The sequence below is a fragment of the Pyrgilauda ruficollis genome, unplaced genomic scaffold, assembly GCF_017590135.1.
Source record: "Pyrgilauda ruficollis isolate IOZ18807 unplaced genomic scaffold, ASM1759013v1 scaffold77, whole genome shotgun sequence".
Lineage (NCBI taxonomy): Eukaryota > Metazoa > Chordata > Aves > Passeriformes > Passeridae > Pyrgilauda > Pyrgilauda ruficollis.
In genome coordinates, this window is record NW_024529599.1 from 1,344,910 (window position 1) to 1,360,420 (window position 15,511).

Genomic DNA, 15,511 nt, shown 5'->3' on the forward strand with positions numbered 1-15,511 from the left:
GGGGGCGGCCGGGCCCGGCCAGGGGTGCCCGGGGGATCCCGCGGCGCCGCCGCCGCTCGCCCCGCTCCTATTGACTTCCCATTGTGGAGCTTCGCAACAAAGGGTAGGATCCAAACCCTGCCCCGTTTCGTCCAATCAGCGCGCAGAGCGCCCACCCGCCACCGATTGGATGCTTCTCCTCCCTCAATACCCAATCGGACGCCTACTTTAACAACCAATCAGCGCCCGGCCGCGCGCCCAATCAGCGCGGGGGAACCGGAGCACGGCCTTTGTGTGTGGTGACGCGACGGCGCCGGCGGAGGTCCCGGCCAATAACGCGGCGCGTTGCTTACAGGCATTGTGACGTCACCGCGCCGCGCGCGCGCCCCCACTATAAAGTGCGTGTCCCCGCGGCGGGGAGGGCGCAGTGAGCGGCGCGGCGGCTGAGGAGCGGCTCGGGCAGCAGCAGCACAGCGTAGAGGCTTCGGCGCGCAGCGCTATCGGCACCGGCGCTTTCGTCTCTTCCTACCGGTAAGTACCGGACAGCGGGCGCGTCTCGAAGCGGGCGGTGGTGTTGCGCGGCCGTTCGTGGCCTTGGGTTCTCCCGGAGCGCGGCGGACAGGCCGGGCCTTGCCTACGTGCCCTGAGTCACGGCCGGTTCCCATCCCCCCACCATTGCACCTCCCCCCCCAACGCCGGAGCGGCCCGGGAGGAAGGAGGAGGCGGCGTGACTCAGTCCGCTTTCCCCGGGGAGGGGAGCGGCTGGGCCGCGAGGCGGGGGCGGCGGGGTAACCGTTACTCCTCCTCCCCGTCCCGGGGGAGGCCGCTGGCCGCCTGCCCGCGGCGGGGGAGGGGGGCGCTTGGAGCGTGAGCGAATTGGCCGCTGCGTCGTCGGGCCTGGGTGTCCCGGGGAGAGCCGGGCCCCGGTGTCACGCGTGTGTGTCTCTGTAGGTAAGTGAGGAAAAATGGCCCGTACAAAGCAGACCGCCCGCAAGTCCACTGGGGGGAAGGCGCCGCGCAAGCAGCTGGCCACGAAGGCGGCCCGGAAAAGCGCCCCCTCTACCGGCGGCGTCAAGAAGCCTCACCGCTACAGGTAAGGCCCTCGGCTCGGCCCCGGCTGCCGCAGCCCCTGCCCCGCCTCACCGCCCCCTCCTCCCTCTTCCATCCAGGCCGGGAACCGTCGCGCTCCGTGAGATCCGTCGTTATCAGAAATCCACGGAGCTGCTGATCCGCAAGCTGCCCTTCCAGCGGCTGGTCAGGGAAATCGCTCAAGATTTCAAAACAGATTTGAGGTTCCAGAGTGCGGCCATCGGGGCTCTGCAGGTACTGCTGAGGGCCGGCTGGGCTGCGGCGCTGGGGGAGCTGCGCTGAGGGGTTTTTAACAACATTTCTTGTGCTCTTGAAACAGGAGGCGAGCGAGGCATATCTGGTGGGTCTGTTTGAAGACACAAACCTGTGTGCCATCCATGCCAAGAGAGTCACCATCATGCCCAAAGATATCCAGTTGGCTCGCAGGATACGGGGAGAGAGGGCTTAAGTGAAGGCTGTTTTTATGGTGTTTTGTAGTTAATTCTGTAAAATACTTTGGTTTTAATTTGTGACTTTTTTTGTAAGAAATTGTTTATAATATGTTGCATTTGTACTTAAGTCATTCCATCTTTCACTCAGGATGAATGCTAAAAGTGACTGTTCACATAAACCTCAGTGATGTTGAGCCTCGGGCTCGGGAGTGACAAGTTGCTAATATGCAGAAGGGATGGGTGTTCTTTCTTGCTTCTCATGCATGTTTCTGTATGTTAATGACTTGTTGGGTAGATAAACTTGTAAGGTACTAGAATTGATATAAATGTGTACAGGGTCCTTTTGCAATAAAACTGGTTATGACTTGATCCAAGTGTTTAACAATTGGGGCTGTTAGTCTGACCATGCATCACTGTGATCAAATGTGGACTTCCTTCAGAGGGTGAAACTACAAGTCTTAACCACAGTGTAACTTACAGTTTCCTAAAAAAAACGTAAACCTGGCAGCTATAGAATACACTATGTGCATTTATAATAGCTATTTTATATATTGTAGTGTCAACATTTTTAAATTAAATGTTTTACATTCACATGTGAGGAGTCTTTGTCATTTGGTTTGAATGGGCTTGAAGAAGCTTCTGCCTCCTACAGATTGCTGTAATCGTGGGCTGCTGCTGGGGCAGCTGAACCTCTGCTGGCAGCAGAATGGAGAACTTCTGGAGTGTTTTGGAGATTTTGAGCGGCTTGAGTCCTTGCTGTGGCCAGAGGGAGCAGAGCCCAGGAGGACTGGCCGAGGCTGCAGTGGCTTTTTGGGGGGCTTTTCTCTAATCAGGGTACAAGCTGAGCTCTGCAGTTCTTTCTTCCTTTCCCGTGGATGCAGGGAAAGTTTATTTTGGAGTTATGACTGGTCTGGCTGAAGCAAAACCACCTGGCTGTTCCCGAGCAGCGGGGGGAGCGTTCCCATGGGATTGGGCTCTGTGGTCCTGGATCTGCACGGGGCACAGCTGATTTTACACCCTGGGAGCACAGGGGCTGCTGAGCACACGGGTGGGATTCTCATTTCCCATCCAGACTTTTGGATGGAAGGTGATGGAACTCAAGCCTTGGCTTCAGGCCGCTCTGGGTTCCTCAGCTGCCAGGCCCTGCTGGGCTGGGGTGGAGGAATGCTCAGGCTGCTCCTGACCCAGGGTGATTAACACCGAGACACAGAACAGGCTCTGCAGGTGAGGCTGGAGCTGTCACAGAAAGCAGCACAGGGAAGTGGTTGAGCCAGCCTGGTTTGATTTATTCCAGTGGAAGGAAGTGGTGTGCTGTTCTGGGGGAAGAGTAGCAGCAGTTCCCACCAGACTCGAGTGAACTGGAGCTGGCTGTCCATGCTCTCCCACCACGATGGTGAGGAAGAGCATGGAATCCATCCCAAGTCGCTCTGGGAGGCAGGGCCTGCACCCCTCGTTTGCTGCTGGGACAGCGGTGCCTTGGTGTGCTCCTTCCTCAGACAAACCACTCTGTGTGCTTAAATCCTGCAGCTGGAGAAACAGGCACTGCTCACCCACCTTCTCACACAGCCTCCTCCTCCTCCTCACCTCCCTGTCCTACACTGCTCCAGCCCCTGGCTCTCAGCAAAAGTCCTGTTCTGAAAGGATGGGTTTTAAACAAGTATTCTCCTATTTTACTTGCTAAAGCTGCAGGGGGAAAGATTCCTTTGATACAAAGTAATTAGGTTCACAACTCAGACACAAAGTTAAGCACCGGCTCACAGTTCAGGTGGGGCTCAGTGATCTCAGGTCAGTCGCCTGGGCAGGTCTCTCCAGGGACCCTGCCTGCCGGGAATGTCCCCATGGGAAATCTGAGTGTCCTCAGTGGCCCATGTAATTCAGGAAGAACCACACAGCTTGCATTTAGGCCAATTGAAAATGAAAAATTCCAAGTCATAGGATTTTTTTTTTTTGTGTGAATGCTTGGTTTGGTGCTGAGCTGCAGTAGCAGCCTCAGCTCCTGCAAGAAAAGTATGTTTAAAATAACATCCCTTGAAAACGGTATTTCCTCCAAGTCCTTACTGGAAACAATGAAGCATCTGGGTATGCCTAGAAGCTGTTTCTTAAAATAAAATCATTGTCTAGTGGTCCTTAAAAAAAAAAAACAAAAAAAAAAAAAAAAAAAACCCACACCAGAGAAATATCTCTTCATCTTAGTAACTTCAACAGAAGGAATTAAGTCAGATCCTGCATGTGGTGGACCAGAACAGAATTCCTGGTATTCCACGGTGTGACTGATGGTAGCTGAAGCCATAAACCCTTCCCTTACCGATCCTGCTGATGATTTCCTCGCATTCTTGCTCAGAACTGGATGCAAACACCAGGCAGTCAAACGTGCTCCCGTCAGGGCTCTCGGGGGAAGAGCTAAAAATGGAAACGCGTCCATTATCCAGCAGAGCTCCGAGCCCAGCCCTGCCTCCCCCTGCACCAGGCACCCTGTGGCTGCTCTGGACCTGGCTTGCTCATTTTCCCAGAGCCACATCCCCCTGTGGCCCTGCCAGGGCCCGCGGGCAGCGCTCACAGCACGCAGAAGGCGAAGATCCTGGGGCTCCGCGTGCAGCGTCCCACGCAGGAGATGGAGGGGTAGGGATGGCGGCGCAGGAGCTGTGCAGGGGACGGGAAGGGGACGCTGTGGTCAGGCCCTGTCGGCCCCGTTCCTGGTTTATTCTGTCCCCAGGACGCCTCCAGCTGGGCTCCCCATGCCACCAGATTCCCTGACCTTGGATGTCACTCACTCACCTTGGAAGATGCCTTCTCCTGCACAAGGACTTCTGCCTCCTTCACGTCAAATAAAACCTCCTGCAGGGGGGATGAGGGGGAAGAAGCCCCGATCAGCACAGCCCTGAGCTCTGTTTTTAATCAGACACTCACCAGAGATTATCCAAATGCAGACGCGATGAAGCACAGTCAGCCTCAGCTTTTTCAAATTTTCTCTCTGCTGCCCTTTTTTCCCCACCACCCAGTGCTTCCACACTTAAATCTTTTCACAAACAATCCCCAGAGGCTCAAACAGCAGTGACCTGAGCCCTAAAGCGCCCCCAGAATCAGGCTTAGCCTTCCCAGAGTTTTCCAAGTGCTTTCCTGCATGCGGTTGCATTTTTTCCTTAATGCCCTTTCCTATCCTGGCTGCTGAGATGCTTCTGACCTGAAAAAACCCCACAGGGGTGATGGGGTGGCAAATATTCAGCCAAGCCAAGTGAACCTGGAGCTGGAAAAAAAATATCCATGGCCTGCATCCTCTGACAGAGCCCTTCCCAGGATGTCCCCAGCCCTGCTGCTCACCCGCGCTGCCAAGTTCCTCTCCAGCACGGCAGGGATGGCCCCCTCCAGCACCTCTTTGCCACCATACTGAAATGGAATGGGAAGGAGGGAATAACCCTTGGACACATGGAAAGAACCCCAGAAGAGATGATTCACTCCCTGGCAGGTCTCTGCCCCACAGCCTCACCGTCCCAACGCTGGTCTGGCCCAGGAACCGCAGGTTGTAGAGCAGCCTGGGGAGAAAAGGGCTCGGGGGGCATCAGAGGAAGGACCCCACACTTCCCTCCTGCTGCTCTTTGCAGGGGAAGATGCTCCCAGCCCCCTCCCCTCCTCACCTCCAGGCCATGGGGGCAGCCTTGGCCCCACAGCCTGGAGCAGAGATCAGGGACAGTGTGGGCACCGTGCCACCCCAGTGCCAGGACCCTCAGCCCAGCCCAGGGGCTGCCCATGGCACAGACCCACCTGCCCCCCTGCAGCTGCCGGGGCTCCCCCTCGCCCCTGTGCCGGGGGCTGTGCTGCAGCTGGAACTGGGGCTCCTTCTCCTTCAGGGCCTTCAGGTAGGGCAGCAGCGGCTCAAAGACCGTCCCGTGGTGCCACCGCCAGCGGAGCAGGCGCAAGGTGAGCGGTTGTCCCTTCAGCCTCTGCAGCACAGCTCCAGCCTAGAGGGAGGAAGGAGCAGAGGGGAGCAGGGGGCAGAAGAGGGGGACAGAAGCCCTCTGTCCCCACCCACCTGCCCGGGGGAGGCGTATCTCAGCGAGCAGCCGTTGATCTCATCGAGGATGTCACCGGCCAGCACCACCTCGTCCACCTCTGCCTGGCTCTCAGGGAGCACCTTGGTGACAAAGACTCGGCCGTCCACGTACCTGGGGGTACAGCCAAGCCTCAACTCAGCCCCAGAGAGCCTGCCTGGCTCCCCTTCTGTACCATCCATGACATTTCACCCATACACCGAATGCAGGGAAAAGCCACCTCATGGACAGCAGATACTGGTAAGGCTGAGCTGATGGGGAGAAAAGCACCCGAGACAGCCCCAATGCTCTCAGCAGGATATTTATTTCCCTTTTTGGGGCATTTTCAGTGCTGTGGGAACCAGATCCCTCTGGAGAGTGGAGAGGAGGATCAAGAGTTCCTACCTGAGCACCATCCCCAGTGCTCTGCACGGGACTGTCTCGTAAATACTGCACACCTGAAAGAGAGTGGGTGGTGACAGTGCCCTTGGCAATGGCCATGGGACACCCAAGGGACCCCATGCCCTGAATAATTTCTGACACTGATGCTAACCCAGGGCTTTGGGAGCCCAGGGAGATGCAAGTCCCAGTGCCCCAGGCTGAGCTGGGACCATCAGTGGCTGCTTGTCTGTCTTCTCTCAGGATTTGGCTGTGCCCAGACCCTGAAGGGACAAGGCTGCCCTATGGATGGGACGGCAAAGCAACAGCAAACCCTTAACTCATTGAAGAGCCCTCCTACCTCACCCTACATGTCCCCATGCAGCCGGGGGACGCAGCTGCCCCTCCCCAAAGGCGCTGCTGTTTGCAGCAGCACTTACTGTCACATCGCATTAGCCGGGGCTCGAGACGCGGCCAGCTCGGCCGGGGGCACTGGCTGGCAGAAATGCCCCAAAGCCAGCAGGATCCCAGGCTCTGCAGCAGCACCACGGTTCAGTGCATGCCTTGACCAGTCCCAAAGCTGCCTCGAGCTTTTTGGGGATTCTTTTGGGTTTAAAAGGTGGTGGAGGGATGCTCTTCATCGTTAAAAGACATGAAGGCGTCCCTGCTGTTCTCAGTAACACACTGATGTTTCACTGAGCAAACCAAGAGTGAAACCAACTGATGCGTAATCTGTGTCAGCCCAGGGAAATGGGGATTTTTTTTGGCAAGAAATCAGGGAAGGGAGCATGGGAAAACTTCACTTATATCAGCGATTTAGGCCTGGGTACTTCTCTTGCTTGGTTTTACTCCTGGGAATGCTGGAATCTGCTCCCGGTGACAGCACAGGTACCCAGCAGGATCCAACCTCCATAGCAGAGGCAGCTCTGCTCATCCTGGTGAACCTGAGCCAATTCACCCCAGGGTGCGTGGCAATCCCTCCCCACCAAACCGTTCCTTATCTTCCTCATTTGACTTGTCAGGGAGGGCCAGGTGGCGGAAGCGGCTCCCGGGAGCGATGGGCTCTTACCGGCAGCAGCCAGCTCTCGTCCAAGAAGCTGCAATTCTGCAAACAAAGGAGTGTCAGCACCATCAGTCCCGGCAGGGAAGGGGCCAGGGCCACACGCTGGCAGCCCTGTGCTGGTCACCACCCCACTGATTCACCACTGCACCTGCAGGTCCAGGGAGAAATCTATCTCTGTCAGCACCAGCAGCAGCGAGAGGAAAGGCTCTGCAGAGGGACGGGGATGGAGAGAGAGGCAGTGTCACTGCTGGGCTCCTGGCAGCCACAGCCTCACAGGGGCACAGCAGAGGACAGAATAAAGCCATTTGCAGTGTAACTAATGAGTCCTGGGAGGGAGGCCTTGAGAACATCCCAGCACCATGCACACAAGTGCTGCTGGAGGCTCATCCCAGGCTCCTGCTGCCGGCATAGGTGCAGCTTGGTACCTTTTTTCCCAAAATTCAGACGAAGATTTGCAAATGCCACTGACTATTTCTCCCGTTAGAAGCCCATCAAAGCTGCCCAGGCTCTCCTACACAAGCCTTGCAATCACACTGCCAGGTCTGCAATCTGCTCATGCACCAGCAGCGCGGGTGATTTATAAACCATTGATGTACAGGTTTAACATGGGGTTATTTATCATAATCAAAAGATTAAAGGCTTCCACCCTGGCCTGGCCCCCCAAGGAGCCTGGCTGTGGATGGGAGTGCTGCAGCCTGTCAAGGCAATGTAAAGGTCATTTAAACCCCTGTGCCATCCCTTAGCCCAGGTTGATCCACCACGGCCTCCCCTCAAAGCCAGACTGGCTCTGCTTAAGCCAGAATCCTTGGTACAAATGAATAACATAGAAGATACTTCAGAAGAAATTTTCCTATCCCATGCCACTAAAGCAAACCTTAGATGGAGTCAAATCATGTTTAAATATTTACACGGTTTTTTGGGATTTTTTTTTTGTTTTTGTTTTTTTCCCCATCACTGAAGCAATGTATTTAGATTCCAGTGCTAAGTTTGGATTAGAAAAATCACAGTGGGCTCTTCCCCCTCCCCTGTAGCAGTGCAGTGCCATAACACAGGCTGCATCCTGCCTCGGGCGAGCCACCATCTTACCCCGGAGATCTTCACTGCCGAGGACGGAGCTCCCTGGATCATAAAACTGAAAGCCAGTGAAATAGCCCAGGTTACGCCTGCATTTCGCAGCCCACCGCCCGTGGGTAGCATCTCCCCCCCACATGCCCACCTCCAGGAGTCGGGGACTCTGTGCCAGCTGCCCCACGGCCTCCGCCAGCACCTTCCCCTGCAGGGCAGAGCGCAGAAAGCATCGCCCGCGGCCCTGCGCCGTCCGCGTCCGCCCGCAGCCCGCGGCTCTCCGGATGCTGGCGGACAGAGGGACAGGCCTGTTCGGGGACAGGGGAAGCAGCTTTGGCAGCACACCGGAGCGTCCTCCCTGCACCGGGGGTCTTTGGGATGAGCATGTCGCGACAGGCGCCAGCACAGCTCGGATTTTCACCCCAATCTAGCTCGGGGGCGCTCACCGGCCGCTGGTCCCCGCGGGGAGCTGCTCCAGCCAGTGCCAGTAATCCCGCCTGCGGAAGCCCCAGGCCGGTTCTGCGGGAGAAAGGGAGTGCCAGACCCCTCGCCGCCGGCCCGGGGACGCTGCCACCGCCCGCCCGGGCACGAAGGGTCACTCACGTCGGAGCCCCTTGCGCAGGATGCTCTCCAGCAGCTGGCAGAGGGACACGAGGTGCGGCGAGGTGTCCGTGCAGGGACCCCCGCCCTCCCGCAGCCGCAGCACCCCTCCTGCGGGGCGGAGAGAGAGCGGCGGCGCCCGTGGGTGCCCAGCCGGGGAAAGGGGAGAGCTACCGAGGGGACAGCTCTGCACGGCCGCGCGGGGGGGTCCGGCACCCGGGGAAAGGGGAGAGGTACCGGGGGGACAGCTCTGCACGGCCCCACTGGGGGGTCCGGCACCCCGGCACGGCACGGCCCGACCCTCCCCGGCTGCCTCTGCTGCGCTGGGCAGGAATTCGGGTAAAGTTCCTCAAAGCCAAGGTCGGGCGGCGGGGCTGGCCCTGGGAGCTCCAGCGAGGCCCCGCCGTCGGTCCGGTCGGACCGGTACCGGTGCGCGGCCAGGAGAAGCTCGCACAGGTGCCGGAGGGCCCCACGCTCACCTTTAAGGGCGCTGAGCAGCGGCTCCTTCCTGGCCATGGGTTCGTCGTCCCCCAGGGCCAGGTGATCCCGCGACGGCGGCTGGATGGGAGCCAGGAACCGGGAACCAGGAACGGGGAACCGGGAACCAGGAATAGGGAACGGGCCCCGCCCCAGGAGCGGAGCGGAGCAGCCCGGCCCCACGGGCGGGGGGAACCTCTCACACACACACAGGTGTACGTGTACTTCAACGGAAAGCACAGGCGCCGATGTACACAGGTGTAACACCGTGACACATGTACCTATTGGTCTGTACAGACATATAAATTCCATGCATTGCATAGGCAGAACCCGCATATATGAGACACACGTGCAAAACAAACACGCATTTATCTGTACGTGTATTAGGACAGGCTTTGGGATATGGATATACGTGTCATAAATCTTCGGTGCCGGCCCCGCCGCAGGTACACACGGGGCGTGTGTGGGCGAGCGCTCGCCCTGTCCGTAGGGATGTGCACGAACAGCGATTCCCAGGACCGTGAGAAGAGGCGGCGCGGGGCGCTCGGGGCGGTGCGGGACCCATCAGGGGCAGTTCGGGGCTCCCAGGGAGGTGCGGGGCTCCCAGGGAGGTGCGGGGCGCTCGGGGCGGTGCGGGACCCATCAGGGGCGTTGCGGGGTACTCGGGGGCGGTGTGGGGCGCTCGGTTCGGTGCGGAGCGCTCGGGGGCGGTTCGGTACGCTCGGGGCGGTGCGGGCTGCTCAGGGGCGGTGCGGGGCGGTTCGGTGCGCTCGGGGCGGTGCGGGGCTGCCGGGGCGGTTCGGGGTGCTCAGGGGCGGTGCGGGAACCATCAGGGGCGGTGCGGGACCATCAGGGGCGGTGCAGTCCGGCCATGGCGGAGCCGCAGGAGCCCGGTTCGTCCTCGCTGCTGGCGGCCGCTCGCCGGGCGTACGAAGAGGCTTTCGGGGGTGCGGCGGTGGTAGCGGCTTGGGCCCCCGGCCGGGTCAACCTCATCGGAGAGCACACCGACTACAACGATGGCTTCGTGCTGCCCATGGTAAGGGCCGTGCTCTGCCGTCCCGGCCCCGAGCTCTCGCCGTGTCACCCTTCCGGGTCCTCCTGGCAGCCGCCCGGGGGTCCTCGGCCACCGCCTTCCCACCCCCTTGTGAGGATGCTCCCTCCAGGATACCCCACCCAGGAGCCTGAGGGATCCTCCGGGATCCCCTGCCCGGGAGCTCGGGGTTCGGAGCCGGACCTGCGGCAGCCTCCCCTGCAGACCGACTCCTCACGGCTTCACGGCGATGTGATTCTCTTCCCAGCCACCTCTCCGAGAGGCTGAAGCCTTTTTTCTGCAGCCTCGTCAAACTTCCCGTTCCCAGAGAGCGATGTTTTGGTAGCAGAGATGGTTCAGAACAGCAGGAGCTTCCTGCTCCTTGCGAGCTGCTTTGGCTCAGCGGCAAAGTCCCCACTCAGTCCTAAATCAAACCTACAGCTAATTACTGTGAGGCCGAGGAGCGTGGGAGCAGGTCAGCTAAATTCCCTGGCAGGCAAGGAAACTTCCCGAAGTTTCTTGGTGTGGTTACCACTCCCCCGGAGCCCAACAAGCAGCACCCGGCACCGAGCTGGGGGGTCAGGCACGTTCAGGGGGAAGACTGACCCCGTGGGTCAGTAAATAGGCAGGAAGTTTAATTCTGTGCCACACCAGAGGGTGCAGCGGGGGCTCTGGGGGGTTCAAGAGAACATTTGGATGCTCCAGCTGTGGGCTGAAGCAGCCACAGCTGTCACCTGCCACCCGAAGGGATGCTCCAAGGGGTGCTGCGGGGTCTGAGCCCACTTTCCCCACCCCCAGGCCCTGCAGCTGGGCACGGTGCTGGTGGGATGCCCCACGCAGGACGACACCATCTCCATCGTCACCACCTCGGCAGAGGCAGATGAGCCTCACAAGGTGCAGTTCCCGGCTCCCCGTCCCAACAGCTCCCTGAGCCCGGGGATGCCTCGCTGGGCCAACTACGTCAAGGGCGTCATCCAGCACTACCGGGGTAAGGCCTGGGCTGAGGGCTGGGTCAGAGCCCCCCTTGCAGGGAACTGGTGTTCAGATCCAGCTTTGGGAGTGCTCCAGGGGCTCTTCTAGTGTCTGTGAAGTCCTGCAGCTCTGCCAGGACCAGGCTCCAGAAAACTCGATCTCAGCACCAAGGTTCCTGTGCTTGGGGGGCTGCAGGGTCACACTCTGCTGTGGGTCACCCTGTGTTCTGAAATGTTGCACAGGGGCTCCTTGTGCTATTCCCTGTGAGCTGTGGGGCACACACAGCCCTGCAGGGGCTCATGGCCCCCCTCCTCCCTTCTCTTCCTGCAGGTGGTCTTGTGTCAGGCTTCAGTGCTGTTGTGGCCAGTAACATCCCCCTGGGCGGGGGCCTCTCCAGCTCGGCTTCTCTGGAGGTGGCTACCTACACCTTCCTGCAGCAGCTCTGCCCTGGTAAGGCAGCAGCCCATCCTGGGCCCTGGCATCTGCTTCCAGGTGGGAGCTGGGATGAGGGGGGTGCCCTTAGCTAGATCCCACAGCCCTTGGGAAAATGCTGCTGTGAGTGGGTAACAGCTCCCCAGGTGGCACTGCCCTGCCAGTGTGGCTCCTCTGGCTCATCCAGCCTGACCTGCCCAGACCTCTTAAATCCATGGACCACTCCTGGGGCTGGCCAGGGGGATGAGAGGAAGTTCCCTTGGGAGCATCCTCTCCCCACCCTAATAGCCCCAAAAATCAAGATACCTGAAACACCAGTGTCAATTATCACATCCAGCTGGATCTGGGCTCCAGGCTGCCATAGATGCCATGCAGTGGTGCAGCAGCAAGCTCCTGCAGCTGCAAAACCCCATTCCATGGGAAAACAACCCTTTACCTCCATGTTTGCTTCCCCTGCTCCCAGACAAGGGACAAAGTTGCAGGAGCTGCTAACCTGTGTGTCTCTGCTGTGGCACAGACGATGGGGATTTGGTAGCCAAGGCCCTGGCGTGCCAGAAAGCGGAGCACACATTTGCTGGGATGCCCTGTGGGATCATGGACCAGTTCATATCCGTGATGGGCCAGGAGGGCCACGCGCTGCTCATCGACTGCAGGTCAGGGTCAAACTTGCTGTACTGTGCCCACCTCCTTGGGCAGCTGGGGGTGAGCTGGCCCTGTGGCCATGAACTGAAGGCAGGAGTGCAGGGAGAGGTTAACCCTTGAACCCAGCCCAAACCTCATCATAGGGGTGGGGCAGCCTGCACTTTAATTCCTCCTGGTCTTGATTCCTCCTCCTGCAACCTTTCTGCTACTTGCCCGGGCTGTCTTTCCTGCCGTCCTTAGGGTCTATTATGAAACTAATATTTGGAGGGAGTGAAGTGCTCGAGTGAAATGCCAAACCAGCTGGACTTTGCCTCTGTAGTTCAGGCTCTGCCTGCTACGTGGCCTCAGGTGTCTGAGAGCCGGGGGGGGCAGGGGGGCATGCACATGGCTGAGCTCTCCCTGCAGGTCCCTGGGGACCGTGCTTGTCCCGCTGAGCGATGCCAGCCTGGCCGTGCTCATCACCAACTCCAACGTGCGGCACACGCTGACGGGCAGCGAGTACCCCACGCGCCGGCGGCAGTGCGAGGAGGCAGCAGCAGCCCTCGGCAAGTCCAGCCTCAGGGATGCCACCCTGGCCGAGCTGGAAGGTGGGGACAGCCCTCTCCTTATCTCTGGTCACCCCTTGGGCCATCGAGAGCTTGGTGCCCCGTGGCTGAGCCCTGGGGCAGGCCGGGTGGGTGCACAGCCCGTGGTGGGAGCGTGCTGCAGGCAGAGAAGCTTTGGCACAGGATGGTTGCAGGATGCAGCCCTGCAGCATCCTGCAGGCTGTGAGGCTTTGCTGCAGGGACACAAATGTCTCTGCAGAGGCCAGGAGCCGCCTGGGGGATGAGGTGTTCCGGCGGGCCAGGCACGTCATCGGCGAGATAGCACGGACAGAACAGGCAGCGCAGGCGCTGCAGCACAAGGACTACAAGACCTTCGGGAAGCTGATGGTGGAGAGCCACAACTCCCTCAGGTGAGGGTGACCGGGGATGCTGACAGCCCTTCTAGGCAGAGCTGGGCTCTGCAGCACCCAGCGTCGCTGCCACGGCAGTGGCTGAACCAGGACACGAGCTGGAGCTGCCAGGGCTGCAGTGTTGTGCCCAGGGTGCAGGACACGGCAGAGCATGGCTCTCCTCTCTCCAGGGATGACTTTGAAGTGAGCTGCCCGGAGCTGGACCAGCTGGTGGCAGCAGCCCTGGAAGTCAAAGGGGTTTATGGCAGCAGGATGACCGGGGGAGGCTTCGGAGGCTGCACGGTGACACTGCTGGAAGCTGGGGCTGCAGACAAAGCCCAGCAGCACATCAAGGTGGGTGGTGGAAAAACCCCAGGAGACTGACTGAAAGATCCCAAGGGACCTCTCAGGGGCACAGCACAGGGATGCTGTTGAACTGTCACTCCTGAGCGGTTTGGGGTTGGTGGAGCCCAACCACGGCCCAGAGTCTCTTGATGTCACTAAGCTCTTGCAGACAGTTCAGTACTGTGCCAGTCACAGAGCCCTTCCCCAGGACGCCTTTGTATTGAGAAAGGGAGTGAAAAAGTGCTGGGGGAGCTTCAGGAAGGCCAAATCCATCCACAGAAGAGTGATCTGAGCTGAGCTTGGGTACTCCTGTGCTGAACACTGGCCATTATAGCCTGGGAAAGATCTCAGTGCCATCACCAGTGTTCCCTAACTCAGCACCTTGGTGTGCACAGGTAGCTGGAAATGCCAGCAGAATGGGGGTGTGAACAAGGCAGAGCATATTTTGCTGCTCTATGAGATCATGGTGTGCTCTGAAAATAGCTGGGGGAGGGGGAAAGAAGGGGTAGAGGCGTGTCTGAAATGAGAGGAGACCAGAAGGGCTTTGGCCTCTGCCAGGTGGGAGATGGGAAACATGACCAGGAGTTACAGTACAGTGAAGAGAGGAGGTAGCGTGAGTGTGGAACTGACCAGCAGGGCCTTTCCCCCCAGCTCTGGCATCCCCCAGCCCCAGAGCCCCAGACTCAACTGCTCCTTTTGTTTTTCAGGAGAAATACAGTGGCACGGCCACCTTCTACCTCACCAAGCCCTCGGAAGGGGCAAAGGCTCTGCCCCTGTAGAGGAGTGACCACCGCCCCTGGGAACCTTGGGCTGGCATTGCTCCCTCCCCAAGGCTTTCCCAAGGGGATCAGTTTGTCCATCTGCACCATTTGCCTAATAAAGCAAAACATTTGCAAGTAGTTCTGTGCCCCTGTGAGCCAAAATCACTTGGGACTGTTCCTCAGAGGATACTGGTTTAACTCCAGCTTGCACTGGTGTAAGGAGCCATTACCAGAGCTGTGGAGGCCAGCAGAGCTGCACTCACAGGAGGGGATGGCAGTGCAGGAGCAGCAGAAGTTCCTGCTTGGGAATCTGCCTCTGGCCCCTGCCCTGCATCTGCTGCAGATGGAGGATAGCAGGAAGCGGGGAGGGATTTTTTATTTTACTCTAAAATGAAAAAAAAAACCAAAACAATAAAGAGGCAGAATATAGAGAAAATATTTATTGAGTGCAAGAGGAAGCCATCTGATCAAAGACCTGCTCTGTATCCATCTTGGAAAGGCTGAAACAGCATCAGCTCCAACAACCAGATGAAATTTAAAAAGACAGGCCTGGGTTAGTGCATGTGCATGGGGAAGGCCAGAGTTCCTGGAGAGCAGCTGTGGGCCATGCTGTGCTCTTGGAGAACAGGATCATCTTTGGTTAAAATGCTTGGGAAACTCCCGTTTTAGGCAGTTCTCAGTGTCTGACCCTGGACCACAAAGCCCAGGGACAGGGTCACAGAGTCCTTGAGCAGGAGGAAAGAAAATCCCAACCCCAGGCAAGAAGGGGGCAGGGAAGGAGGCAGCCTCATGCCACTGGCACCTGCTCAGGAGAAAGAAGTGCTTCTTGAAGGCACAGTAAAACCTCAGGGTTGGTGAAGGATCTCTTGAGCCAAATTCAAAACTGACCCAGCTCCTTCTGCAGTCATGGAGATTCCTGTGGACTTGATTCACCCACATCCATCTTTGGCTGAAAGATGTACATCCCTGCCCCCAGTGAAATAAAAAGCCTGAAGATGAGAGGGAGCTGTTGGTGGTGAGCTCTTCTTTAGTGTCCAAAAGAAAAATAAAAAAAAGAAATAAAGAAAACCACAAAAAAAGCCAAGGTTCATTGTGAGATCAAAGCAGGCTGGTGATGCTGCCAGGGGCCCAGGCAGCTGCTGCTTTGGTTGGAAGCTCTAACCCACAGCAGTGGCTGCTCCTTGCCTGCTCTCATGCAGCTGGAACACACCAGAGAAAGCTTACACTGCTTGTTTTCCCTGGCAGAGGGCAGGGAGCCTCCAGGGATCCTGCCCAGCACTGGGACATC

At 58.5% G+C, this 15,511-nt stretch overlaps 3 protein-coding genes across 4 annotated transcripts; 2 read left to right on the forward strand and 1 right to left on the reverse strand.

The window, feature by feature from the left end:
• Positions 1 to 323: 323 nt before the first annotated feature.
• LOC121363899 (histone H3.3A) lies at positions 324 to 2,092 on the forward strand. 2 transcript variants are annotated; one of them, XM_041486680.1, is made up of 4 exons: positions 345 to 510; positions 931 to 1,072; positions 1,149 to 1,302; positions 1,388 to 2,092. In XM_041486680.1, exons 2-4 carry the CDS (start codon positions 945 to 947, stop codon positions 1,514 to 1,516), a joined length of 411 nt encoding a protein of 136 aa, XP_041342614.1. In that variant the 5' UTR covers positions 345 to 510; positions 931 to 944; the 3' UTR covers positions 1,517 to 2,092. The 2 variants fall into 2 exon arrangements, with proteins under 2 accessions (XP_041342615.1, XP_041342614.1); XM_041486681.1 differs by having other exon boundaries at positions 324 to 1,072.
• Positions 2,093 to 4,768: 2,676 nt separating this feature from the next.
• LOC121363898 lies at positions 4,769 to 9,645 on the reverse strand. The gene is made up of 5 exons (XM_041486678.1): positions 9,110 to 9,645; positions 7,114 to 7,172; positions 6,972 to 7,007; positions 5,930 to 5,982; positions 4,769 to 5,659 (listed from the first exon to the last, which is right to left on the reverse strand). Exons 1-5 carry the CDS (start codon positions 9,441 to 9,443, stop codon positions 5,431 to 5,433), a joined length of 711 nt encoding a protein of 236 aa, XP_041342612.1. The 5' UTR covers positions 9,444 to 9,645; the 3' UTR covers positions 4,769 to 5,430.
• A 259-nt stretch (positions 9,646 to 9,904) lies between these two features.
• GALK1 (galactokinase 1) lies at positions 9,905 to 14,306 on the forward strand. Its single transcript, XM_041486675.1, has 8 exons — positions 9,905 to 10,143; positions 10,936 to 11,125; positions 11,440 to 11,559; positions 12,059 to 12,194; positions 12,589 to 12,770; positions 12,988 to 13,138; positions 13,309 to 13,471; positions 14,170 to 14,306. Exons 1-8 carry the CDS (start codon positions 9,979 to 9,981, stop codon positions 14,239 to 14,241), a joined length of 1,179 nt encoding a protein of 392 aa, XP_041342609.1. The 5' UTR covers positions 9,905 to 9,978; the 3' UTR covers positions 14,242 to 14,306.
• Positions 14,307 to 15,511: the final 1,205 nt, after the last annotated feature.

Coding starts and splice junctions, on each gene's coding strand:
- LOC121363899 (XM_041486681.1), top strand. CDS start 945: ATGGCCCGTACAAAGCAGACCGCCCGCAAGTCCACTGGGGGGAAGGCG. Junction 1,073..1,148: donor AAGAAGCCTCACCGCTACAG/GTAAGGCCCTCG, acceptor TCTTCCATCCAG/GCCGGGAACCGTCGCGCTCC. Junction 1,303..1,387: donor CGGCCATCGGGGCTCTGCAG/GTACTGCTGAGG, acceptor CTCTTGAAACAG/GAGGCGAGCGAGGCATATCT.
- LOC121363898 (XM_041486678.1), bottom strand. CDS start 9,443: ATGCGGGTTCTGCCTATGCAATGCATGGAATTTATATGTCTGTACAGA. Junction 7,008..7,113: donor ATTTCTCCCTGGACCTGCAG/GTGCAGTGGTGA, acceptor CTTTGTTTGCAG/AATTGCAGCTTCTTGGACGA. Junction 5,983..6,971: donor ACGAGAGCTGGCTGCTGCCG/GTAAGAGCCCAT, acceptor ACTCTCTTTCAG/GTGTGCAGTATTTACGAGAC.
- GALK1 (XM_041486675.1), top strand. CDS start 9,979: ATGGCGGAGCCGCAGGAGCCCGGTTCGTCCTCGCTGCTGGCGGCCGCT. Junction 12,771..12,987: donor CACCCTGGCCGAGCTGGAAG/GTGGGGACAGCC, acceptor ATGTCTCTGCAG/AGGCCAGGAGCCGCCTGGGG. Junction 13,139..13,308: donor GAGAGCCACAACTCCCTCAG/GTGAGGGTGACC, acceptor TCCTCTCTCCAG/GGATGACTTTGAAGTGAGCT.